This window comes from Gracilinanus agilis, chromosome 1 (assembly GCF_016433145.1).
Source record: "Gracilinanus agilis isolate LMUSP501 chromosome 1, AgileGrace, whole genome shotgun sequence".
NCBI classification, from domain to species: Eukaryota; Metazoa; Chordata; class Mammalia; order Didelphimorphia; family Didelphidae; genus Gracilinanus; species Gracilinanus agilis.
The window spans coordinates 500,939,419-500,965,444 of NC_058130.1; the positions used below are offsets into that span (position 1 = coordinate 500,939,419).

The following is a 26,026-nucleotide window of genomic DNA, read 5'->3' on the forward strand; positions in this document are numbered from 1 at the left end:
ATAAAATGAGTTCTAGTTGCAGCTCTTCCAGTAGCTAGCTTTGTGATTCTGGGCAAGTCACTGAATTTTTCTGGTCTCCAGGTTCCTCATCTATAAAACTATGAGAAGTTGCTTAAAGCCCTTTCTACTTATACAGTATAATTTTGGGGTATCTGTTATTTTCAGTATAATAGTAAGATCAAACTAAAAAAATACTCTAAAATTATTCTATACATGTACTACTATGCATACAATTTGCATGTGTCCATTATGATAAATATAATACCAAATGAAGATTACCTTTCATATATATTAGAAAACAGCAAAATCAAACCCTGATAAAAGGTCATCATATGTTTGACTTTTTTTCCTATAGTAATTGAGCTAATTTAAATTTATTTTGGCCACTTAAATTTATTCACTTTTACTGAAAGGAATGGATCTGCATAATTATTTAGGAATTATTTCTTTTATTTTTCTTGGAACTGAGACATTAAGCTTAATTAAGGCTACTTTTTTGTACTTTAGAAAACATAAGAGCTATTGAGTAGGGGGGCTTTCCCTACTTACTTCAGTTTTCTGATAAAGTGTATCTGGAATAGCATCTCTGCTGTGTACAATCAGATATCTTTCCAGAAACAAGAGTTTTAAAAATATACTTTATTTTAACATTCATTTCTAAAATTTTTAAGTTTCCAATTCTCTTCCTCCCTCCACACTCTCCATCACCCATTGAAAAGGCAAGCAATATGATATATCAGTGCATTTTTTTTTTGGCACAAGCAAAGCATTTCTCTATTTGCCATGCTTAGAATCAGTACTGTGTATTGGTTCCAGCTGAAGAACAGTTAAGGGCCAGGCAATGGGGTGTGACTTGCCCGGCATCATTCAGCTAGCAAGTGTTTAAGGTCAGATTTGAACCCAGGACTTCCCATCTCAAGATCTAGCTCTCTCTCCACCTAGTTGTCCTAAGCTATGTTGTTATGTAATAATAATAAAGCAAATGAAAAAATTATGCTTCAGTCTACACTCAAATTCATCATTTCTCTCTCTAGATAGATAGCATTTTTCTTCACGAATCCTGTGGAACTTTCTTGGATCATTATGATGATCAATACATTGATTAGAGTATCTGATTTTTGTTCTTTGCCAACACAAAAAAAGGGCTGCTATAAATATTTTTGTTTATAGACATCTTTTACCTTTTTCTTTGATCTCTTTGGGATATAGTCCTAGTAGCGGTATTTCCAGCTCAAAGAGCTATATACAATTTTATAGCCCTTTGGACATAGCTCCAAATTGTTCTTCAGAGTGGTTAGATCAATTCACAGCTCTACCAAAAGTGTATCAGTTTCCCTATTTTGCTACATATCTTCTGGCATTTATCATTTTCCTTCTTGTCTTATTAGCTAATCTGATAGTTGTGAGGTAGTACCACAGAGATATTGTAATTTTCCTTTGTCTAATAGATAGGGATTTAGAGTACTTTTTAATTAAACTACAGATAAACTTTGACTTCTTCTGAAAACTGCTTGTTCACATCCTTTAACCATTTGTCAATTGGGGAGTGGCTTTCAGTGTTATACATTTGCCTCAATTCCCTGTGTATTTGAGAATTAAGTCTTTTATTAGAAAGACTTGCTGTTAAAAAAAAAAAATCCCCCAGGGAGCAACTGGGTGGCTCAGTGGTTTGAGAGTCAGGCCTAGAGATGGGAGGTCCTAAGTTCAAATCTGGCCTCAGACACTTCCTAGCTGTGTGACCCTGGGCAAGTCACTTAATTCCCATTGCCTAGCCATTACCACTTTTCTGCCTTTTATAAGAAGGAATGTAGGGGTTTTAAAAGAAATTTCCCAGTTTATTGCTTTCTTTTAATTTAGGTTGCATTGGTTTTGTTTGTGCAAAATATTTTTAATTTCAGATAATCAAAATCATCCATTTTACCTCCTTTGATTCTCTCTCTTGGTCATAAACTCTCTCCTTATCTATAGATCTTACAGGTTAATTTTTCCATACTCCCCTAATTTGCTTGTGATATCCCTCTTTTTATCTAAATCATATGTTCTTTATGTTTGAATGTGATGTGAGATGTAAGTCTGTGCAGAAATAAGCTTTGATTAACTTTGTTTTGATAGGCCCTCTAATAAGAGATCCTGTCAAAGGAAGTAAAATCAACTATTTAAATCTCTTTGTTAGTGGAGCTTAGAGGTATAAAGACTAGACTAGACTTAAGATAACTGTTTTATTCATGTGCCTGCTACTTTTTGTGGAGATGTAATCTAAGGCTATGTTAAAAGTCCTTGGGAGAAGCAGAGGAGAATTTTCTTAGACCTTTTAGAAAGTTTATATGTTACATAATTTCTTATAGTATATGTAAAGATTCATAAAAGATGTATTCTGGGTTTAGTGCCCTAACCTATTATAGGACCTGGCCTGTAGGGATGTTTAACCATGCTCACAAATAATAATCTGGTTTTGAGTATTTCTAAGAAAACTGACACTCAGACCAGGCCTCCATATCTAGTTAGATCGGACTTGGCACTTTAGACTAATTTTTTTTTTATTTTAAACCCTTAACTTCTGTATATTGACTTATAGGTGGAAGAGTGGTAAGGGTGGGCAATGGGGGGTCAAGTGACTTGCCCAGGGTCACACAGCTGGGAAGTGGCTGAGGCCAGATTTGAACCTAGGACCTCCCGTCTCTAGGCCTGACTTTCAATCCACTGAGCTACCCAGCTGCCCCTGGACTTGGCACTTTAAAATGGTCCTAGTTTGGTCTAGGACTATGACCATCACCTACCAAATGCTAAGACTTCTCTATCATGACTTGGAATTAGACTGTTTATCCAGTCATGTTTTAGGGGTCTTGGTAAGTCTTACTTTGGAAACTATATTTTCGAATAATTATTTTGTTTCCTTTACTAAAACTTCGTGTCATGGAGATGGCCCTGGGTTTTTGTAGTTTGTGCCAGTGACAGATAAAAGCCCTCTAGCAAGTCCCACCAAGCTACACAGTCTTCAGACAGTGGTAGAATGTATGTCTGATGTCTAAGGATGAGCCTCACTGAGCTCAGAGGAGCTTGTTATCATGTTTGTTGCAGGGCAGTGCATTTTCTTTTAGCCACTTCAGTTAATTGTATAAAGTTGATGCAATGTCAAAGTTACATTTTAAATGAACCAATATTGGATTGGTTTTTAGAAACACATGTATTGTGAAGAATTCCCAATTATTTGCTTAAATAGGCCTAGATATAACATGACTAGTATAGACTGTCATTTTTCAAAGGAAAGCCTGAGGGCTTCTTATGCCGATCTTAAAACCTATGTGAGGTGTCATATGCCATTATGTATTTCTGCTATTTTGAAGGCTCTTGACTTGGCGGCCCCCTAGTGGAGAAACTACCCCCACATCCCCATCTGCCATGCGTGAAAAACAATTGGTAAGTTTAAGACATAAAATACAACTAACTCTCAGTTATGATTTTTTGATTTCACCATATGCCAGTTCATAACTATTATGTGTAAGCTGTTTGTTCCCCCAAAATGCAAAGCCATTGTATATTCTTATTCTCTGTTACAAGAGTATCTGTCTGCTTCACTGTGCCTTGAACTTACTTCCCATCTCTATTTTTCTTTATTGTTCATTCTCTCTTTTCATCAAAAATACTAGCCTTTTGCAGATAATATTCACTCTTTTCTCTCCCCACTGTGTCCATTTTGGTTGAGTACTCAAAGACCTCTTGCTGAATATTTCTGTGACGTGAGCATGGCCAGGCAGGGCAGGATTACTACCTTCAGAACTGTTCTGGAAAGCTGACTGTCAGGCTGGCACAACAGAAGTTGCACTAGAATTAGAGTGAGAGAACCTGTGTTTGAATTCTGATTCTTCTTCTTAACTTTTATGAACTTGAACAAATCATTTCCCTCTCTGAACCTCAGTTTCCTCATTTGTAAAATTAGGTAATTGGTTCCTTCCATAATAAGGACTCTTCTGCCTCTAAGTCCTATGGAGCAGAGGGAGATATAAGGATGTGTATATGTGTGATTTCAAATGGTCTGCTTTAAAAAAAAACTTTATACAAGAGACAGCCTTTTAATGTGGTTTATATAAGAATTTGAATCATTAGTTCCTCCTTTGAAAATACTTTTAAAATCAAGAAATTAATTATCACTCATTAAGCACATTCTATGCAGTCATTAATTTGACTGCTAGATTGCCTTATAGACTTCAAGTCTGTCCACAGAACTGCTCTGGGTCTCATGGTGATGATAATAATAGCCCCTACTTCCTGGGGTTGTTATTAGAAAAAAAAATGGATAATATTTTTAAAGTGCTTTGCAAACCATAAGGTACTTTGTAATTGCTACCAGTTATTTTTATTGTTAGTTATTATCATTGTTATAATAATGCCAGGTACTATTATAGGTGCTCAAAATCTGAATACAAAGAATAAAGCAGTGTGATTGGATTCAGTTAATTAGCCTAGTCATTTATTATATGATTCTAAAATAATGGAAATTTATAGGTGTGGTGAAATACTACATACTCATTTTATAGATTCTTTATGTATATTCCAGAATCTAAATTTTAATTAATAGAACATAACAATAAATTATCTGCTTAAGTCTTCAATCAACAAACTTCTTTAAACTCCTGCTATGGGTCAAAGCACTAGGCTAGGTTCTGGGACTGAATACAAAGAATGAAATTGTTCCTTTTTGGATTAGATAAATGAGCCTAAACATGACTAATGATTTAGTTTTAAAATAATAGAAATTTATAGGTACAAAGATGCTATATATTTTTCATTTTATAATGGTTTTTTCTATAGGAGTAGTCCAGAAAGTAAAATTTGAGGCCATTACAGTAAATTGTCAACAAAGTTATTCAGCTGTTCATCAATCATTAAGAATTATTAAACTTTCATTATGTGCCCAACACCGTGTTAACTAGCAATATAAGAATAAAATAGTCCTTGTCTTCATGGAATTTACATTCTATTTGGGGATAAAGAACATGGCCACATATAAGTTTAATGGTGGTATTGGTATTCATTTGAGTCTGTCAATGAATCATCCTGCCTCTTTATAAATAACTTATAAAATTCTATATTCCTAATATCTTTGTTGAATGAGAACATCTTTCTTAACAAACCATTAATTATAGGGGCATTGTACTAAGTGTGAACAACCTGGTTAATCAAGGTTAGAAGGAATAGAAAACTTTCTGCCCTTTGGATGAAAGGAAATGAAGAGCTGGCTATACAAAAAGCATAGAGGGATTGGCCAGAGACTCAGTTGTGTCTACGGCTTTTGGATGGACAAGCCAGCTTTGAACCTGTCATAAAAGTGCCTGGTCAGCTCAGTGATGAAACCAGTTTGGGCCACGCTTCCAAAAGAGAAACAAAGGCAAGGCAGAGAGGAAAGAAAGGAGACTCCATTTCTTGATCCCTCTTTAGGCTGCACTCTGAATTTTCTCTCCTATGGCTCTTTCTACTGCACTAAGTAACTTCCATTCACCCCTATGCCCATCCTCTTCATCTTCTTTGTATTGGTTGTCTTTTCCTATTAGAATTCAGTTACTTTTGAGGGTAGCAGCTGTCTTTTTTTCTTCTTGTATATGTGTCCACAGGGCTTAGCACAGGGCCTGGCATTAACAGTGGTAGGAAATGAACTTGAGAATGCAAAGCAGTGATCTTTTCCAAATGCAGAGCTCTCCAGATTTAGCTTTGAACTATTTTTTTTCTGACCAGGACTCTGACTTGTCCCCAAGAATCTTCAATCTCTCTAGACTTAGCAGACCCAGCCTGAGCCATGGCTTGATAATTTATAAAACTGCCCCTTCCCTGCCACTTGTACTAACACAAGAGAGGTTGGTCATTATTTATTTTAAGAAAGAAAGGCCCAGCACAGCCTTATTGGTGAGCAATGGGAGTCAAGTGACTTTCCCAGGGTCACACAGCTAGGAAGTGTCTGAGGCCAGATTTGAACCTAGGACCTCCCGTCTCTAGGTCTGACTCAATCCAGCTGCCCCCTTATGCATTCATTTTTAAAGTGATTCTTTACCAGTTTTTTTTCTCTTTTGATAATTGTAAATTAAAGAGCCAGCTATTTAATATTAAGGGCCCAATTGTTTAATCTTTATCATGTCAGTTATAAGTGCTTTGTCATGTATTCTCTCATTTGCCCTTATAACAGCCTTTGGAAATAGATGTTATTATTATTCCCATTTTACAGATGGGTAAACTGGGACAAGCAGGTTAAGTGACTTGCCAAAGATTACATAGCTATAAAAGGTATGAGACTGGAACTCAAATCTTTCTGATTCCAAGTCCAGCACTGAATCCACTGCACCATCTGGCTCCTCATATAGGCCTTTTCCTATCTTTCCTGGGATATTGGTCATGTTTCTACAGGTTGAAACCATCAGAGGAGTATCTTATAGTAGTAAAATGAGTCTTTCTGCTAAATGTTAGTGCTTCTGATAGAAACCAAAAGAGAAATAAAAGCAAAAGTAAAAAGAAACTTTTGTACCGGAAGAAAAATTGAATAAGTTCATTGGAAGGTCTTGAGGAAGAATTGTCCCAAGGAGTAATTAAATTTTGTTAAATTTCATTCTAGATTCCTATTTATAAAGTTCATTCATTCAAACAGAAAAGTAATCTAAAGATGGCTTTAGAATTTTTTTTGAGCAATAGCTTCACCTTTGTAGTTACATTATTTTATTGCTTTATTGATGTTATAATAAGTATCACCTATTCCCTGAGCACAAGGCAAAAGATGGTTCAGAGATAAGCCAAACAAAATTATGAGCTGGGTAATGAGAAAACATACCCTAGATGTGTATATTTTTCTGTGGGGAGTCTATATCAAATTGGCTGGGGTTTTTTGATTGCCTTCTTGACAGGCATTGAACTGGCACTTGTGTTATCATAAACTAGAAGCAAAGTGGGCCTTGGTTACCCTCCAGAAAGTGTAACAGATGTCTGGATGCCAGGAAGCCATAAGAGCGGGGAAATGACTCCTACACCACAGATTTTATATGTACCTCCTACTGAAAATAATCCTGTCTGTGAACATTTTTTTCAGTGTCCTTGAATGTACGTTTTATTTTATTTAGGATACAATATCACAGAAGTCAGTAGATATACATGATTCTCTCCAACCAAGATCTGCAGATAACAGATATCAGACACAGTCCCCTGTGGGGTCTATTGTGAATAATGAGGAAATCAACAAAACAAGGCCATCAGCAAGTAAGTTATACTCTAAATTTAAGAGTCTCATCCTCCCACATGTAAAAGTTAATAACAGTATGGGTTTAAAAAGTGAAATGTTCCCTAAATAGAACAAAATTTTATTTTGTTATTTTTGTTTATTAGTAGTTGTAATTTATATGCAGGAAGCAGCTAGGTGACTCAGTGGAAAGACCTGGGTTCAAATGCAGCCTCAGACACTTAATAGCTGTGTGACCCTGGACAAATCAGTCAGCTCCTTTTGCCTCAGTTTCCTCATCTCTAAAAGTAAGGAGTTGGACTGGATGGTCCTAAAGTCCCTCTGGCTCTAAGATTATGATCTTATGAATTGCTACAATATGCAAAGGATTGTGGTCCACTGATACATCATATTCCATCCCTGCCTCTCAAATCTTTTTCTAATGAACCACTACTTCTAGGTGAGTCTTCTCCATCTTCTGCTAGCAAAGGTAATTTTTTGGAATACAGATGTAAGAATTTATAACTGTCCCTATTATATTGAGCTCAGTTTTCTTAACCTCTCTTGGTCTTTTTTGGTTCCTATTTTCTAGTGCATTCACAATCCCTCATAGCTTTATGATGTCAAATCTGTGTTCTAATCCATAGCTCAGCTTAAACATGCCAGGAGGAGTCGTAGTCCCTATTTTTACTTCCCTCTCAACTGAGTCAAATTCTGCTTCCATAAGTTTTCTTCAGCCTGACCTCAACTTGCATATATCTTGTTTTCCTTATTCCCAAGCCCCTTTTGATTTATCAGTATTTCTGAAATTTCTTTGGGCCTTGGTTTGGTAAGAGTCTACACTCTCATTTGGTAAAGACCCATACTCTGATCCTTAGGGAAAATATTGAACAGAGATATTTTCTGTTTAGCTTTTGGATATTTTCTTAATTTTATTTTAGGCCCTTCAAACTCACCTTTAATCTCACGTTTTTAATAGTCTGTAACAGTTAAATCCCTCAGGGATCTTCTCAAAGGAGGGAAACTGAAATGCCTTTTTCTTTTACTGAGGAACCTCTTGTTTTAATCACTATGATCTTATTCTCTAGTCTCCACTTTAAAGATTATTCTGTCATTTGTCCTCATTACTTTTTCTCATAGAACAGGCTAGTTTTTCTGAGACAGTGGTTCTTTACCTTTTTGTGTGTGTGTCATGGACCCTCTGGCAGACTGAAACCCATTGACCCCCTTTTAAAATGATGTTTTTAAATGTGTAAAATAAAATATGTAGGATTACAAAGTAAGCCAAAGATATTAAAATGGTTATCCATTTTTTTAAGAAGTTCATGGACCCCAAGTTAAGAATCCTACTTAAAGAGGAAATTCAATCACAGCTGTTAGTTGCATTGGGAATTACCATGAGAGCAAACAGCATTATAGCATCCAGCAGCTGTGGAGCCTGAGCTAAGATCACTAGAGGTTTTGTTATCCCAGGGAAGAGTACTTGAGGTTGCCCTTAGTTTCTCTAGAAACAAAAGAATTTTCCTCCTGACTCTCTTAAGCTTGGAAAATCTTTAGTGCTTTGAGACATAGGCTGCCCTAAGAGACTAGAGAACTTTTATTTTCTTTTTCTTTTTATCTACCCTGGAGAATCCATTCATTCTTGGAGTTCCTTCAAGAAAGGAAAGGCTCAAGAAATTATTGATACTGAAGAAGATTCAATAGGCCCCTATGCATAAACTGATATGTGTGTATTTAAAAACCTATATTTGAAAGACAGCTTGGTACATGGGAAGAGGCGTGTATTGGGTTTTCCATTTTATTACCTGTATGATCATGAGCTGCCTTGGCCACTGGGACAGTTCAGTATCTTTCCTTGTCCACCTAACTTTCCCTCCAAGCCTTCTTATCTTTCTGATTTATGGAAACTTGGATATCTTTCTTCCTCTTCATATTTCATAATAGTGGGAAAGGTTCAGTCCCATGCAAGAGTTGGCAGACAAATGGGAGCTTCTGACAAACTTAAAGGTGTTGGGAATAGATGCTTAAAGCAAAAACACTGATTTAAGTTGAGTGAATACCTTTTCCTGTTGACATTTATAGTTCACATACCTGTTACTTCTCCCCTGATGAAAAGGAAAAGGAATCCACTCCTGGTTTTGTCCTCCTCTGTTATGGGTGATAGGGTGGCAGTCAGCAAGGGCATCTTTGGCTTAAGCTAACAATGCCTTCCTGCTCCCACTCTCCAAACCTCCCTAAGAAGAAGATGTGAAAGTATATTTATACCCTTTTCCTTAAATGGTTTCTTGCTGCCTCGGGCATAAAATTCAGTCATGGTTGTAGGTATTCCTACCATGTATGTACCGAAAATCAAATTTGGAAAATCTCATATAAGGCAATCTTCTATACCAGTATTGCTTTTTTTCTTGTAGTATGAGAATTGGAGGATATGTTCTATATAACACAATGCTTTAAAAGTCCTATGATTTTATTATATAAGTAGATCTTCCACCAATTTAAATGTTGCATAAAGTTGCTTCATGCAAAAAATTCATCACTTTGAAGCTCTTTTATGATGAATACTTTTGAATTTTACTAAATTGGTCCTTAAGCAAGTTTGCACTCCTCTAACACAGTTTTTAAAAGTCTAAGAATACCTTATATCTATAGTGCAACAGTTGAGTGTGGTTTTAGGGAAGAGTTTTTTGGGGTTTTGTTAATGCTGATATTGGATTTTCATATAATACTCTATTAAAAATTTCAGTTATTTGGTCAGATGTATTTTATTGTAAATTGGGTGCCTCCTGTTATAAACTTTATAAAATGATAATGTATTTGATCTTGCCCTACCTAATCATTCAGTTGCTAAAGACCCATTTTAATAAATAATACTTAGTTTTTCTATAATAGCATCATAGTGTGTATTCACACCTAGTGCAACATTCCATAGTGATCCCTCAGTACCAGGACCAGGCCGGATATTGTGTTCATTTTTCCATGGCTATATTTTTTTTCTTTCATAGTGAAATTTTTCTTGTATTTTTGCAAGAAATGACTTTTTAAAGTAGCTGAAAATAATGACTTCTGGGTGAATGGTGGGTTTTCCCTTACAGAATTTCCAGAACAGAAGTTGTTTGCTGCCCTATTAATTAAGTGTGTCGTACAGCTGGAACTCATCCAAACTATCGACAATATTGTGTTCTTCCCAGCAACTAGTAAAAAAGAAGATGCAGAAAACCTTGCAGCAGCACAGGTAACCAGAAGTATGAAAGCTTTCATCTTTATTTCTTGGCTGATATTGGGAAGAGTTAGTATCCAATTCATGATGTTAATTTTGCCAGTCAACAAGCATTTCTTAAATACTTATTGTTATGTGGTAGGCACTATGCTAAGTGCCAAGCATACAAAGAAAAACCAAAAACAGACACAGAAGCTCACATCTTGATGGGAGAGATGACTTGTAGATAACTATATAATACAAGATCTTCCAGAGTAGATGGAAAATAATCTCAGAGAGACAGAGAAGGGGGGGAGGGAGGGGAAGGGAGAGAGAGAGAGACAGAAAAAGGAGGGATGCTGGAGTGAGTTGGGAAAGGCCTCCTGCAAAAAGGTGGGGTGTGAATGGCATCTTGAAGGTATTTGAAGAAATTATCATCAGAGCTAGTTAGGTATCTCAGTGCGTGAAGCATCAGACCTGGAGTTAGGAAGACCTGGTTTCAGATCGAGCTTCAGACACTTCCTAGCTATGTGATGTTGGGCAAGTCACTTAGCCCTGTTTCCCAAGCCCTCAATTAAAACAGAAAAGTAAGAGTTTTGTTTGTTTTTTAAAGGAAAGATAAAAAAAAAAAAGATTAACTGTACAAACTATTATCTGTTCAAATGATTCCAAATCTTTTAACCTCCCCCATCACCAACCGCCTTTTGGACTTATTGAACTTTATGTCCTCTAAAATGTCCAAAACTGAATGTGTTACCTTTCATACTAGTCCCTTCTTCCCTACTTCCCTAGTACTATTGAGTCTGCCACCAGAGTCCTCCCAGTCTCAGTGCCATTCCCAAGTCTGCCCTTGGGCTTACCTCATATATCCAGTCTGTTGTCAACTCTTGTCATTTCTGCCATCAGATATCTCTCCTGTAGGTTCCTTTCTCTTCACTCCCATAGCCAGTACCCTGATACAGGCCTTCACCTCCCCTCAACCTGGACTGCTGCAGTAGCCTTCTGGTTGGTTTTCCTAAGGCTAGATCCAAATATGTCACCCTTCCTCCCCTGTACAGTAGACTCCAATGGCTACCTAAATAACTCCACAGTCAAATATCAAACATTTGGCATTTAAAGCCTTTCGTGCCTTTCCAGCCATCTTAGCACCTTCTTCCCCTCTCTATTGTCTGTTATGTACCTATGCTGGTCTACTTTCTGTTCCTCATGTAGAACATTCCATCTCCAGATTTAGAACTTGACGCTGGTTGTCCCTCCATACCTGGAGTGCTCTCCTTTCTCACCCATGATGCTTTGCTTCTCTGACTTCCTGGGAAACACACACACACACACACACACACACCATGTATGCTAGTGCCTTTCCTCTGAGATTATCTTCCATTTACAGTGTTTTTATCTTATTTGTATGTCATCTGTACTTTTGCATATCCAGCTTAATAGCGTGTAAAACACATAAGTGCCTAAATGCTTATTGACTGACTAGCATATATGACTTCAATTAGTTTTGTAAGAGTCTAAATTTCTGCTATAATGTTTAATTGATTATAGGTTAATTATTGATTTTTGAAGTATAGTAACCAAAGAACCTGTTAATTTAAATTCTTCCCAGATATCTATGACAGCTTCTAGGGCTATTAAAATAGCCGGGTAAAGTAAGTGCTTTTCCTCTGTAATGTCAGTCTTTTCTTTCCAGGTAGCAGGATAATGTGTGTGTTTAGGGAAAAGGGTCCAGAAAGCTTATTCTTCAGAGGATTTGTTTCTTGAAAGGGAAATTTATTAAGCTATAAAAATTGTGTACATTTTTAATCACTGAAATGATTGGGATATACTTTGGAAAATCTTAAAAACAGTATATAGTGAAGAATGAGTTCAAAAATTTACTGATGAATTTTTTTGTTTTTGTTATTGTTTTGGTCTTTGAAAGAGAGATGCAGTGGACTTTGATGTTAGAGTTGATACTCAAGACCAAGGAATGTACCGCTTTTTAACTTCACAACAACTTTTTAAGCTACTGGACTGTTTGTTAGAATCCCATAGATTTGCCAAGGCATTTAATTCAAACAATGAGCAGAGGACTGCTCTATGGAAAGCAGGTAGGTTCCTGAAGTTTTCTTAGGATGATTTTGAAAGGCTCTGTCACTATGATTGTTTTTGTTGGGGTTCCCTGGAAGAAAGCACATATCAGAAATTGCTCAAGGAAAAATAAAGTGTTCTACCAGAAAATGACCAGTTCTGAGTCTGGGAAATCTCAAAGATTGAATTCCTATCCTAACAGCAGACTTCCATTTCCTTGATTTTATTTATATGAGTTCCACAGTAAATATTTGTTTAATACCTTAAAGAAATAAGTTTGTAGCATCATATCAAAAGCATATAGATTTTTCAGCTTATATTTCCATGAATCTATGATTTCATTTCTATGGATATTCCTTCCAGATTTACAAATTATGACGCATCTTTGTTTCTTATCCCATGTGACATTTATTCATGTACTTCCTATAAAGTTTTCATTGGAGATCCCCTGAACGTGCTGGGGTCCTGACTGTTGGTATTTTAACATTATCTGGTACCAAAGTAGTATATGTACTGTTCATCAGTTATTCTTCACAATATGATTTAACCCAGCCTCTTCTTCATTTGTACATCTCTTTGATACCTTTAGGCTACTTCTTACATGTAATTCTTATTGATAATTAAGCTACAGAGCAAAAGGCCTGTAGCCGGGAGGTCCTGGGTTCAAATTTGGCCTCAGACACTTCCTAGCTGTGTGACCCTGGGAAAGTCACTTAACCCTGTTTGCCTAGCCTTTATCCCTCTCTTAGAGTTGTTACTAATCAGAAAATAAAGGTTTTCTTAAATTAAAAAGAAAAGCTATAGCCTGTTTGGGCCCACCAGATTCAACTTCAGTTTTTCAGAGATTGGCAAACAACCAGTCAGTGAGTCAATAAACATTTATTAAGTACCTACAGTATGCAATGCACTGTTCTCAGCAATCCCAGTTCTCAAAGAACTCCCAATCTAATGGAAAGTTTGAGTACAAACAGCTATGTACAAATTAAGCTATACACAGGAGATATTTGAAATAATCAACATAAAGATGGCTCCAGAATTAAGAGGGAATAGAAGCGGCTTTTGGTAAAAGGTAGGATTTTTAGCTGGATGGGACATACTGGAAGACATGGAATCCAGGAGTTTTGAGATGAGAAAGGAGAGCATTCTAGCCACTGAAAATGACCTGAGCCAAGTGAATGAGTGTTTTCTTCAAGAAACAAGGAAACCAGTGTCACTGATTTGAAGAGTTCACGAGGCTGGGCGAGAGGCAAGAGGGGTCAGGGAAAGAAGGTGTGTGTCTTAAGTGTCAGAAAAGTGGAAAGGTAAGGGGGAGGCCAGGTTCCACATAGCATCCTCAGAAGAATATTGGTGAATATTTATTCTTATGTAATAGAATGTTATTGTGTAATAAGAATAGTATATGAAAAAATGTAGAGAAACTTGGCAAGAGTTGTATAAACTGAACTAAAATACAAAGAACAAAATACAATCACCTACCACAGTGTGAATGAAAAGATCACAAAGCCACTTCTAAGTAATTGGAAAACCAGTAAAGTCCCTGAAGAAGCAACAATGAAACAGGCCTTCCTTTCCCCCCATGGTAGAAAGTTAAAGGACTATTGAGGCAGAATATTATGTATACTATCAAATGTAGTTACTATACCATTTATTTTTGCCTATTTTTTCCTTTTTTTTTTTAATGAGGGAAAAATTCAATATTGAGTAGGAGATTCTTCTCCAGTTGAACTAGATGTAGAGGTGAAAAACATCAATAAAAGATTTTCCCATGTTAACAAGAAATAAGAACATTGGTGGGTTTTATTTTTGTTCTTCAAATCCTTACTTTTCTCTTAGAATTGATACTAAATATTGGTTCCAAGGCAAAGGGTGATAAGGGCTAGGCATTTGGCGTTAAGTGACTTGCCTAAGGCCAGATAGCTTGGAAATTTCTAAGGCTAGATTTGAACCCAGGACAACTACTACGCAGTAGTTACATTCATATGCCTTAAGTTTTGGAGCTATTCACCAGTTATTAAGAATCCCCTTTATTTCTGGGCATCAATATTCAAATTAAATCATTAATATGCTTTCTTCCTGCCCAGTTTTGGGTTAGTTCATTGTTTTATCTGCAGATAGATCTTTCCCAAGATATGTGTCCTGATAGTACAGCTCTTTATTTCTTGACTCAAATGCTCTCCTTCTTCTCTGCTTTGTGGCTTCCCTGGCTTTAAGTCCCTTCAAATCCCTTAAGATTTTAATCTTATCTTCCACAGGAAACCATTTAATTCTAGTGTCTTCTCTCTATTATTTCTAGTTTATTCTGCCTATTTATACATAGTGGTTTGCATGTTGTCTCTCCTTCATTAGATTGTGAGTTTCTTGAAAAAGGAGATTTTGTCTTCTTTGTACACCCAACGTTTAGTGCAGTGCTTGGCATGTAGTAGACACTTAAGAAAAGTTGTTGACTAGTTGTCTGTCCCACTGTGAAGAGGTACTGCAGGATAAAAGAAGAACAAAAGTTGTCCTGCCCGGTTTTGTTTTGTTTTTTAAGTATAAGAATAGGGCCGGCAAACTAATGATCTTCTCTTAGATTCCTGGCAGTTTTCAAGATACATAGTTTAAAGACATAGTTAATATGTTAGTAACATTCAGAAAAAGAAGCGACCAGCCATCATGGCTTTATTGAGATTAGATTATTCTCTCTTATCCCAGTGAGCTTCCCAAGTGTGAGGTTCTGCCTGTTATGAAAAAGTCATACATAATTGGACCTTGGTGTCTATTAATCAAGGGATACCCTGAGGAATAAAGGCTTGGTTTTGCACTAATTCCTGGGCAATAGCTTTGGGTTTGGCCCAATGATACAGGGTCTAGAAGGAACAGAACTGGACATTTAATCCTCCTATTCCTCTTTGAAGTCAAGACCAAACAAGGAATTTTGTTGATGCCTCCTAGGCCATTTACTTTTTTGTAGGGTGTGTCAGTGCCATGGAGAGGTCATCCATCCCCTGCCCCTCCATCTACCTTTAGGATGGAAAGGTTTGAAAGAGCTTCAGTGGGAAATGGAAGAATGGGGTAATTAGGGAGGTATAAAAGGATTACCTAGCAGCAGGGAGGGGCCCCTTGTTTGTTTGGGTAAACGACAAATGTTAAATGCTAAACAAACTACAGTTGTCCTTTACCCAAACAAACAAGGGGCCCCTCCCTGCTGCTAGGTAATCCTTTTATAGTTTATCCAATCAGATTGATTGTCTCAACTTTATTCAGCTGCACTTGTATTGGAGCAGAGGCGGAAGATGGTGTGAGTGATCCAAGGCTGAGGCTTATCAGGGCACAGTCAGCAACATGAGAAGGGACTCAAGAGGAAGACAGTATTGTGGTGGTCTGGTATAGAAGTGATAACCATGGGGAGAACTAAGGAGTTGAGGGACTGGAGGTCACAATGTGCATGAATATCAGGGTTTAGTAATGGAAGGTAAAGGGGAAATCCAGTAGATTGTGATCAAGTAAGGGAACTTTCGATAAGTTGATGACTTGGGATTTTAGGGTGTCTGCAGAGGGATCAATATGTATGTTGAAGTCCTCTAATATGAAGGCAAGAATTGGTGAACAGGGAAAGATTATGAACCGGGAGCTAAATTCATTGGGAAAAGAAAAGTATCTTAGATGTCTGTAGACACCAGCTACTATTTTGATTGGATAGTAGATATGCATTATGTGAACATCAAAGGAGGAGAGGTTATTGAGTGATAAAACCTGAAAGAGATAATGGGGAACCAGGAAGATTCCAGTTCCCTCCACCAACAATGAGTTGGGAAGAATAAGGGAAAATCCAGCCACTGCTGGATAAGATAATCTTGGAAGCTGTATCATCAGGAAGGAAGTGGGTCTACCCCCTCTCCCCCCACCTCTAATTCTGCTTCCTAATTGAGGTTTATCTTAATTCAACAAATGCTCATTAATGGACAATTATGAAAAGTGCTTATCATCTTAGAATGTTGAAGGATGTTCCTGAAGCAGTCTTAGTAAATTAAGTCATTCAGAAGTGGGAATGTAATCATCCTTGGGACATTTCTCCGTGGTTTGACACAGACCAGCATTTCACACCATATCCCAAGATAAAGCCAAAATAAATATTTGATTTAAAAATCAAAGGTGACATCATAAACAGATTAGGGGAACATGGAAAAGTTTATTTGTTAGACTTGGAAATAAAGGAAGAAATTATAACCAAACAAGACAAGGGAGCAATAGAAGAAAATGAAATGGATAATTATGATCACATTAAATTTAACAGGTTTTACACAAATAAAACCAATGCAACCAAGATTAGAAGGGAAACAAATTGGGGGGGGGGGATTTATAGCAAATGTTTCCAAGAAAAACCCTATTTCTCAAATATATAGAGAATTGATTTATACAAATTTATAAGAATACAAAGCATTCCCCAAATGGCAAATGATCAAAGGATATGAACAGCCACTTCTCAGAGGAAAAAATTAAAACCCAAACCATCTATAGTCTTATGTAAAAAGTGCTCCAAATCACTATTGGTTAGAGGAATACATATTAAAACAACTGAGATATCACCTTACATCTGTCAGATTGGCTAATATGGCCAAAAAGGAAACTAATAAATGTTGTGGGGGTATGTGGGAAAATTGGAGCACAAATACACTGTTGGTGGAACTGTGAACTAATAAAATCAATATGATACCCTGCCCAAAGGGCCATAACACTATGCATAACCTTTAACCCAGTAATACCACTAACTGTGTCTTTATCCCAGAGAAGTCAGAGATAAGGGAAAAGGACTTACCTGTAAAAAATATTTATGAACAAATTGTGATATATGGTTGTAATGGAAAACTACTGAGCCATAAGAAATGACAAACCAGATGAGTTCAAAAAAAACTTAGATTTAGGGGGCAGCTGGGTAGCTCAGTGGATTGAGAGCCAGGCCTAGAGACGGGAGGTCCTAGGTTCAAACCTGGCCTCAGACACTTCCCAGCTGTGTGACCCTGGGCAAGTCACTTGACCCCCATTGCCTACCCTTACCACTCTTCCACCTATACACAGAAGTTAAGGGTTTAAAATAAAAAAAAAATAAAAAAATAAAAAACCTTAGATTTATATGAGCTGATGCAAAGTGAAGTGAGTGGATCTAGGAGAGCAAAGTGTGCAGTAATAGAAATATTATATGATGATCAACTTAAAAGAACTAGACTAATATCAGCAAAGCGAGTTTACAAGATAACTACAAGGGACTTATGAGGAAAAATGGTATCCACGGTAAAAGAAGGAAATGAATGATTCCAGATCAAAGCATGCCATTTTCCACTTTATTTCCTTCATGAACTTTTTATTGTATATGAGAATTTCTGTCATAGCATTAGCAATATGGAAATCTGTATTGCATGAAAGCATTAGTATAACCTATATCACACTATTTACTGCCTCAGGGAAGGAGAGAATCTGAATCTTAAAATGTCCTAAAACAGTTGTCAAAAATTGTTTCTACATGTTTAGGGAAGGGGAGAGGACAGGAGAATATTTTTTAAAGTGGTCTGAAATTCTGTAATAGAATTTTAGGTAGTAGGGGCAGCTAGGGTAGCACTGTGACTGAGGATAGAACGCCAGACTTGTTGCCAGGTGGACTTGAATTCAAATCTGACCTCAGTCACTTCCTAGCTATGTGGTCCTGGGCAAGTCACATAACTCCAGATGTCCAGCCCTTGCCACTCTGACAGAAGGTATAGGTTTAAAAAAGAAATTTCAGGTAGCACAGAGTAAAATGAAGGATGCAAAGAGAACTGAGACTGAGGGGCCTAAGGAGACAGATCCCTCCCTTAGCTTTCCACAACCCTCACTGTCCTGGGGGCTGGTGGGTTTGTCATTTTTTAGTACTTCTGAAAGCCATGTGGCCAGTCTATTCTCCTCCACACTCAAGACTTGCTGGGTCTAACTAAAATTGCTCTAAGCTTTAAAATGGACCTGTAGGAATAAGTGAATGAAAATCTTTCCATTAAAGTCAGTTGACAGTTGACGATCTTTCCTTTCCTACAGGTTTCAAAGGGAAGTCTAAGCCCAATCTTCTCAAACAAGAAACAAGCAGTCTAGCTTGTGGATTACGAATTCTTTTCCGAATGTACATGGATGAGAGCCGAACCAGCGCATGGGAGGAAGTCCAGCAGAGACTCTTAAAGTAAGACACTGATAGTAATTTTTGGCTCTTGCTAATTTCCTTAGAAATATAGCAAACACAAAAATCACCTAAAAATATCTGGTGATTACATTTTATAATATTTTTCTCCTCCATCTCCATTGGTACAGGAAATAGGTAATACATGATGAAAAACTGCCTCTTTTCATTTAGGAAAAACATTTAATTATTTCACTGTTTATCTTCAATATTTTCTGTTAAAAGTCTTCACTCAAAAATTTTAAATTTAGGCTAAATGTGGAAAATTGTAACTTTAAAAGAATGTTCTGGTTGCATTGGTTTTAAAAAGAATGCCTCTGTTATTTAAATAAACCAAAGGGAATAATAGATTTTAAATTAAGAAATCCCATGAAATTCACTCAAAAGTTGCTTGATAAATTCCAGTAACTGTTTAACAGACTTTTCATTGTTTTTCATCTCAAATTGAAAAATTTATAAACTTAGGACTGACTTGATTTAGAGAGCACTTCACAGTGAATTAGTGCTATTTCTTTAGGGTTCTGAAGGTTTTTTACTTAACACGATAATTGATCAGTCTCTACCTATTTTCGTTCCTACATGTGGCAATAAACATCTCTCCGAATGAATGATCTTGTGGTAAATCAGTGTTCAGGATAGGGAGGAGCAACAGCCAGTGCTCAAAATTTAGCCATCCAGATAAGATCTATAAAGGATATTCTTTACAGCTGAGAAGTCAGAAGGTGAAAGGCATAGAAGAGGGAGATACGGTTCTCCAAACCCTCATCTGGCATAAATTTGGTTAGCAAGAGGAATAGCAACTCCAAAAAGAGCTTCTGACTTTTCCTTGGTTAAATGGGGTAAGGGATAAGATTATAATGCCCCTTTCTCCTATTCCTGCTCATTAAAACAGGGGACTGAAAGTTCATTATCTGTAATCCCAGGTAATGTGGCCCTGTCTGGGCTCAAAGGGACATTTTCTTCTGAACTTATAATTTTGAAGAAAGAAGAAATCTTGACTAGATAAAGGGGTATAAATGCAAAAAATCATTAAATACAATTAAAACTATATTGGCATGGGGGCAAATAGGTGACTCAGTGAATTGTGATCCAGGCCCAGAGACAGGAGGTCCTGGGTTCAAATGTGGCCTCAGACACTTTCTAGCTGTGTGACCTCTAGCTGTGTGACCCTGAGCAAGTTACCTAATCCCTATTGCCTAGCCCTTACCATTCTTCTGCCTTGGCACACCAATATTGATTCTAAGATGGAATGTAAGGGTTTAAAAAAGCCATTAGCATGCAAATAATAAATCAGTGGTATTTAAGTATTTAATTAGACAAAAAAAACACGTCATCCCTTACCCAGTGATCTCCACTAACTCCATATTTCATTACCTCTAGAAATAACATTAGATTACTCTTGTGTAGTACTAAACCTCTAACAGACCCGGTGCCAACCTGCCCTTCTAGACTCCTGACGAGGCTTCTGTTCATGCTCTTTTGTCACCTTGCTGTTTCTCCCATATGATGCCCTTTGCATGAGGGGTTCCTATTGCTCATGGCAGGGATGCCCATCCCCTCCTCGCCTCTACCTGTCAGACCTTTCAAAGTTCAAATCCAAAAGCCCCTCCTCCTCCATGAAGCCTGAGATGAGCAACCCCCTCACCTGGGGGAGCCTTTGCCCCTTCCCAAAAAACAGACCCCATTTATGTTGTCTGCATGTCTCACTGGTGCCTAGCACGATACCTAGCATACAGCAAGTGCTGAATAAATGTTTGTTGGGTATAGGATCTTTAGGATTCCATGGAAGTGGTCTGTCTGTAAGTTGCTTGGCCAACCTGCTCTCCTTAACTTCCTTTTATATCTCTATATATTTTTATCTCTATATATTTTTTTATACTTCAATTTCATTGGAGTTGGGCTCTCCACCAGGATCTTGCTCTGCCAGAGCAGATAAGTATCTTCTCTCTAATTTATGGTCTTAGAGGGGGTTGACCTGGCCATAAGAGTCTAGGTGATTTCTCCAGGGTCATGAGGCCAGTTATATGTGAGAGGCAGAATCTGGACCCCGGGTCAGTCAGGCAACAAGCATTTATTAAGCACAATTCTATGTGCCAGGCGCTGCTTTCCTGGCTATGGGCCAACATTGAATTTTCTCTCTCTCCCTTCTCCTTTTTCCATTTTTCCTTCTCTTTGTCTCTCTGTTCCCAATCTGCCCTTCTCTTTGTTTTTCTTGTATTTGATTCAGCAAACAGTCACTGAGCTTCAAGGCTTCTGGGGCACTTTGGGTGTGTGGGTGTATTCTTTGAGTAAATAATACCTTCTCTTTTTGTAGTGTCTGCAGTGAAGCACTAAGTTATTTCCTAACTCTCACATCAGAAAGTCACCGAGAAGCCTGGACGAATTTACTCCTTTTATTCCTAACTAAGGTTCTAAAGATAAGTGACAACAGGGTAAGTATTCGATACAGAAGTGTTCTTTTCTTCTATCCTTAAAAACAGCATTTGGCTCTGGTTTTGGTTATGAGAATTTGTGATATTATTTGAGGAAGAAACATTATTCTGTGGACTTATTGATGCTCAAATTTCTTACATAAATGCTATTCATTGCCCACTGTGCCAACCCTATAGATGGGGACCCTCAGGAAATGCATTTGAATAATATTGAGTGTTCCATTCAGGCATCTTCCTTCTTTACTGCTTCTTTCACCTGCCTCTATGTGCAACTCTCTAGGTCTGGGTCTCAATCCACTGAGCCACCTAGTTACCCATAATACACAGCATTGCTTCTTGCCACTTAACTGTATTTTTAAACATCTAGTTTGTGTGGGGCATTGTGCTACGAATTACAAAATATATTAATAATCCATTTGCTTAAGAAGCAGATACATGAAAATATAAATTAAAAGAAAATAAGCATGTATTAAATGATTACTAACTACATAATAGGCAATAGGCTCAAAGATGCCAAGGGCCCAAAATGAGCATAAGTGAGAGAGAAATTCTTTGTTGCCACATGATCATGAAGGGATTTGTGAAGAAGGGAGTCTTTGTAGCCTGGGCCTGGCAGGGGTGAGGGGAGAGCCGTCTTCTTAATGAAGAGCTTGCAGGAGAGCAAGGGACGTTTTCAAGCCACGTTGGCTTCTCGTGTAGAGAAGAGTCATAGGATATCCACTGGGCCCAGATTAGGAAGGGCTTGGCCCGGCTGAGGAGCACCTGCTTCCAGTTAAGCCTGGGGGTGTCTGAGAGGTTTTTCATCAGTGGATTCACGCCTGTGTTATCAGTGAGGTAAGGGTGGGGGATGGCACTTGAGTTGGGGAACCTGTTGGGAGGCTGCCTGCATTCGTCCAAACAAGAGGAAAAGAAGCCCTAAACTAGAGCGGTGAGCCTAAAACTTGGCAAGGAGGATGCGCTTGGGTGAGAACGACTGAGAAAGGTACAGGCGGTAAGAATCTGTGCCTGACTAGGTGTGTGTGTGAAAAACAAGAAGGCAGTTCAGTGATGAAGGGACCCCAGATGAGCAGATGGGCTGACTGGAAGGAGAGGATGCTAGGAACAGTAATGAGGTTAGCTTTGGGCCTGTTGAGCTTGAGGTGCCAACGGGGTGCCAAAAGGAGATGGCCGTGGAATGACTGAAAAGTGGGAGAATAGAGGCTGGAAGGAATCCTACAGATGCTGTCGTCACTGTCACCCAGAGGATAGTTGAAGCCACAGGAATGAGTGCCGTCACCCGGGGAGAGATCTCGTGTAAAGAAAGGCCAGGCACAGAATGTTTCACTAGTCCACATTAAGGGGATAAAATCACATTTAAGAGAACCGTAAGGATGATGTCACAATCCAAAAGCAAGGCTCCCACTTCTGTCCATCCAAAGTTTGCAAAGTGCTTACAGCAAACTGTGGAGTGCCGTTATTGTCCTAATCCTACAGATGAGGAAACTGAGGCTGAGCGGGGAAGTGACTTGCCCCACCCCCCACAGCCATGGTGGCTTCTGCCAAACTACATTAGTTTCTCATTCAAAACTTCAGCTTCCCCATGAGTACAGCTGCTTGGCTGAGCCAGTTTCGGAGGAAAACCTTCACAAAGAAGGGATCGCTGACCTCGTGTCCCTGCTACACGAGAGTTGCTTAAAAGTATTAACAGTTCCAGCGGCCCGTCGTCGTCGTCCCCTGCCTACAGTCCTGAGGCTTTTGTTGATGGCTTGCCCCTAGTTACATTGTGGCGTGCCAGTCCTCAAGTTGAGGCCTGGAGAGGAGCTCGTCCCCTTGAGTTGTGATGGCGTTAGGGAGAAGGCAGCGCCCCGTGCCAGATGAAGTCAGTGGAGAGAACCCTTGGAAGGAAGGAGCCGCAGGCAGGCAGGCAGGCAGGCAGGCCTCCATGGCGGAAAACCAGCCCCCAGCCCGCAGGGGAAGTCTGGAGCGGCCCTAAAGCACACCAAAAGGAGAGCAGAGGAGCCGCCTCTTTGGTCTGTCAGACACACACAGGACAGGCAGGGGCAAAGCTGTATCCACCTAGGAGAGAGCAGGGAGGCGGCTGGGGGCAGCAGACACACGGAACTAGGAAGACCCTGATCAAAGCCTTGCCAGGATCCTGCGGCCTTTGTAACTGCGGGCCTAAAAGGCAGGGGGATTTCCACAGAGTTCCTCACAACAAGGACATCAGTTTTGTTGGACAGGAACAAACCCAGACACTATATATCAAGGCAGTGATGGTGAACCTTTTAGAGACTTAAGTGCCCAAAGTGCACCCTTGTGCGGCATGTGAGCCCCCACCTTACCCAGACAGGGGAGGGAGGAATTATCTGCTGGGCAGAGGGGCCAGTCCTATGAGAAATGTCCTCAGGCCGTGGAGAGGGGGAAGGGAAACCGCCTCCTCAGCATGCTGGCTCTAGGTTTGCCAACATGGCTTTAAGAGAATAAGTACATATGCATTTTTGTCACTGCATGTTTTTGCCTCAGCAAATGGAACAAGATATTGGCAAAATCATTTGAAATTTTAGTGAAAAACCTAATGATCCAACTTATACATAAAAAGCATTAAGAACTACAATATACCCATAATTTGCTTTTTTACTTTGTCTAAATACTGCAAAAAATCACCTTATTAACTTTTATCTTACAAAATAAAAAATGTTTAATAAAAATTACATACCTATTGAAATGTGCCATTAGTCTTCAAATTCTACATACAAAACACAAAATTTTAAAAAGCCTGTCTTGTCATTGTATGTTCAGTGAACCCTTTAGCCCTTACCCAGATTTATCCCGGTCCTTAAAACCTTTAGTTTTGCAAATACTTTTCTAACAATATATTTGGATTGTAGCAATGCTAAATGTTCAAATCATTTTTCCCTCAGTTCAAAGCTCATGCATCATTCTACTACCCTCTCTTATGTGAAATTATGCAATTTGACCTGATTCCTGAACTTCGAGCTGTTCTCCGGAGATTTTTTCTTCGTATTGGAGTCGTTTTCCAGATATCCCAACCACCTGAACAAGAGCTAGGAACAAGCAAGCAATGATGGTAACAATATTGCTCCTTCAGCTCTTAAAAAAGGACCGTGGAGCTGAGGTCTCCAGTCTGGCAGCATGTTTCTGGGGTTTGATGGTACAGGCGAGGAAGACTCCTCAGACTTGCAGCAAACACTCCGCGTGATAGTCCTCAGTTATCTGGGGATTCTCTCCCATTGTCTCGTCGGGCTCACGTTGAGCTTCGAGCCTGTTTTCAGCACAGTGTGTCAGTAACGTGCTCAGATGTCGTCCTCCTTTGTTCTAGACAGCGGGCTCACCACCGGTGTTTATGGCAAGTGTGAAGAATAAAATTTACCCAAAGAACTAACTTTACATGTAAAGGCTTGAACTTCTGCAAGAAGTACAACTCAGGAGAGCTGTATTTTGAAGGATACAATGTTTATAATTGGGGGGGGGGGAAGAGAAAATTATTGTTCACAGTAAAAGATATTTAGCAACTATGGTATTCTTATTCTGAAGATTTTTGCACACTCAGGCTACCTGAGATATTGGTAATCATCCTTCTGTGAAAAAACAATGTACAGAGATGCAGGTCTGTAATATAAAACCTTAAACATATAGTTCTTCCTGCATTCATTTGATTTCTTTTATTTTCTTATTCATTTACTAAAGACCCAGAATATTTTGTTTATCAGATGCACTAGAAGTTTGGGTTGATACTTACTTTGGTTTGGTTTTGTGGGATCTTTTTTTCTTTTCCCCAGTGCAGTGAAAATTTTGGGGTGGGAGGGCAGGGTGATTATAGCCCAGAAGCTACCATTGCTGACTCTTATTGAAAATAAACAGAGGTAGAATAATATCACTACTGACATAACTCCCTGTAACATACTTGTCTTAGGGCTTTTAAACATGAGCCATTAAAAATATGATCCTTCAAGGACTGGAACTTGAATCACTGAAAAAACAAGTCTAGGTTGCGTCTGCTGTCACAATTTCCTTTTTCTTCTTTTTTTGGGGGGTAGGGGAGGATTGATGTAGATTTCACTCTATGTACAGAATTTAATGTTGAATATATTAAAGTAATAAATCTGGCATGGTTTGAGTGAGGATGGTTAGATTATTGGAAATGTATTCATACTGTGAATTGTGCTCTGATGGCTTAAAAAAGACAAGATTGTCAAGCATTCCGTATTAACAGTGGATGTAGAAAAATTTTTCAGATGGATAAAATGTATATGGTACAGATATGTAAAGTTTTTTATGTAAAAATTCTGTACAACTTTCTGTACAATATTGGTTCTCATCCGGCATATTCTAATCAGGTTATAGGTCAATAAAGTTTTTGAATCCTTTCATCAGTGCAATCAAAACCAGTGTAATCTACAAAAACTCGTTTTATTGACTCTGATTTTTAACTGAAAATCAAGAACTCCAAAATGTTTTTTTTTTTTTAAGTTACAGTTCAAAATACATTTTATTTGCTCTAGATACTTTGGATCCCCTCCTCCATCTTCTTTGCCTTCACCACACTGTGCCTCCCGAAGGCTTAAACTCAGCAAACTAAAGATAGACATAACTGTTTTTAGCTCTTTTGTGTATGAGCAACTGAGAACCCAGAGTAAGGCTGATGGCCTACCAGAGACTTGGTAATTTATCAGTAAGTAATGCAACCATCTCTTCACATGGTGCTTTTTGAAAAACTTCAGGGTCCAAGTATTAGAAGAGACATTCTCAATTCTATTCCTTTGTAGGAGCTCAATAAATATTTGTTGAACAAATAAATGAATGTGTAAAATGGGTTTGTTCAAGTTGTCCATAACAAAGTTGGATATAGAACTGCAGGACTTCCACCTCTTTGTCCAAGACTCCACATATTTATAAAATGCAAAAGAGGATGATCTTTCTAGTGCTCTTCTCTAAACTGCTCCAATGTATAGCCA

The 26,026-nt window shown here is 38.3% G+C and overlaps 1 protein-coding gene across 1 annotated transcript in view; it reads left to right on the forward strand.

Annotated features, from left to right (window-relative positions):
- The window catches only part of ARFGEF1 (ADP ribosylation factor guanine nucleotide exchange factor 1), a 163,508-nt gene extending 137,640 nt beyond the window's left edge, over positions 1 to 25,868 (forward strand). Inside the window, exons 33-39 of the mRNA XM_044665941.1 lie at positions 3,345 to 3,417; positions 7,098 to 7,233; positions 10,285 to 10,424; positions 12,313 to 12,481; positions 18,504 to 18,642; positions 20,954 to 21,071; positions 23,972 to 25,868. Coding sequence (XP_044521876.1) covers positions 3,345 to 3,417; positions 7,098 to 7,233; positions 10,285 to 10,424; positions 12,313 to 12,481; positions 18,504 to 18,642; positions 20,954 to 21,071; positions 23,972 to 24,136 — 940 coding nt within the window. The 3' untranslated portion in view covers positions 24,137 to 25,868. The remainder of the gene's footprint in view (positions 1 to 3,344; positions 3,418 to 7,097; positions 7,234 to 10,284; positions 10,425 to 12,312; positions 12,482 to 18,503; positions 18,643 to 20,953; positions 21,072 to 23,971) is intronic.
- Positions 25,869 to 26,026: the final 158 nt, after the last annotated feature.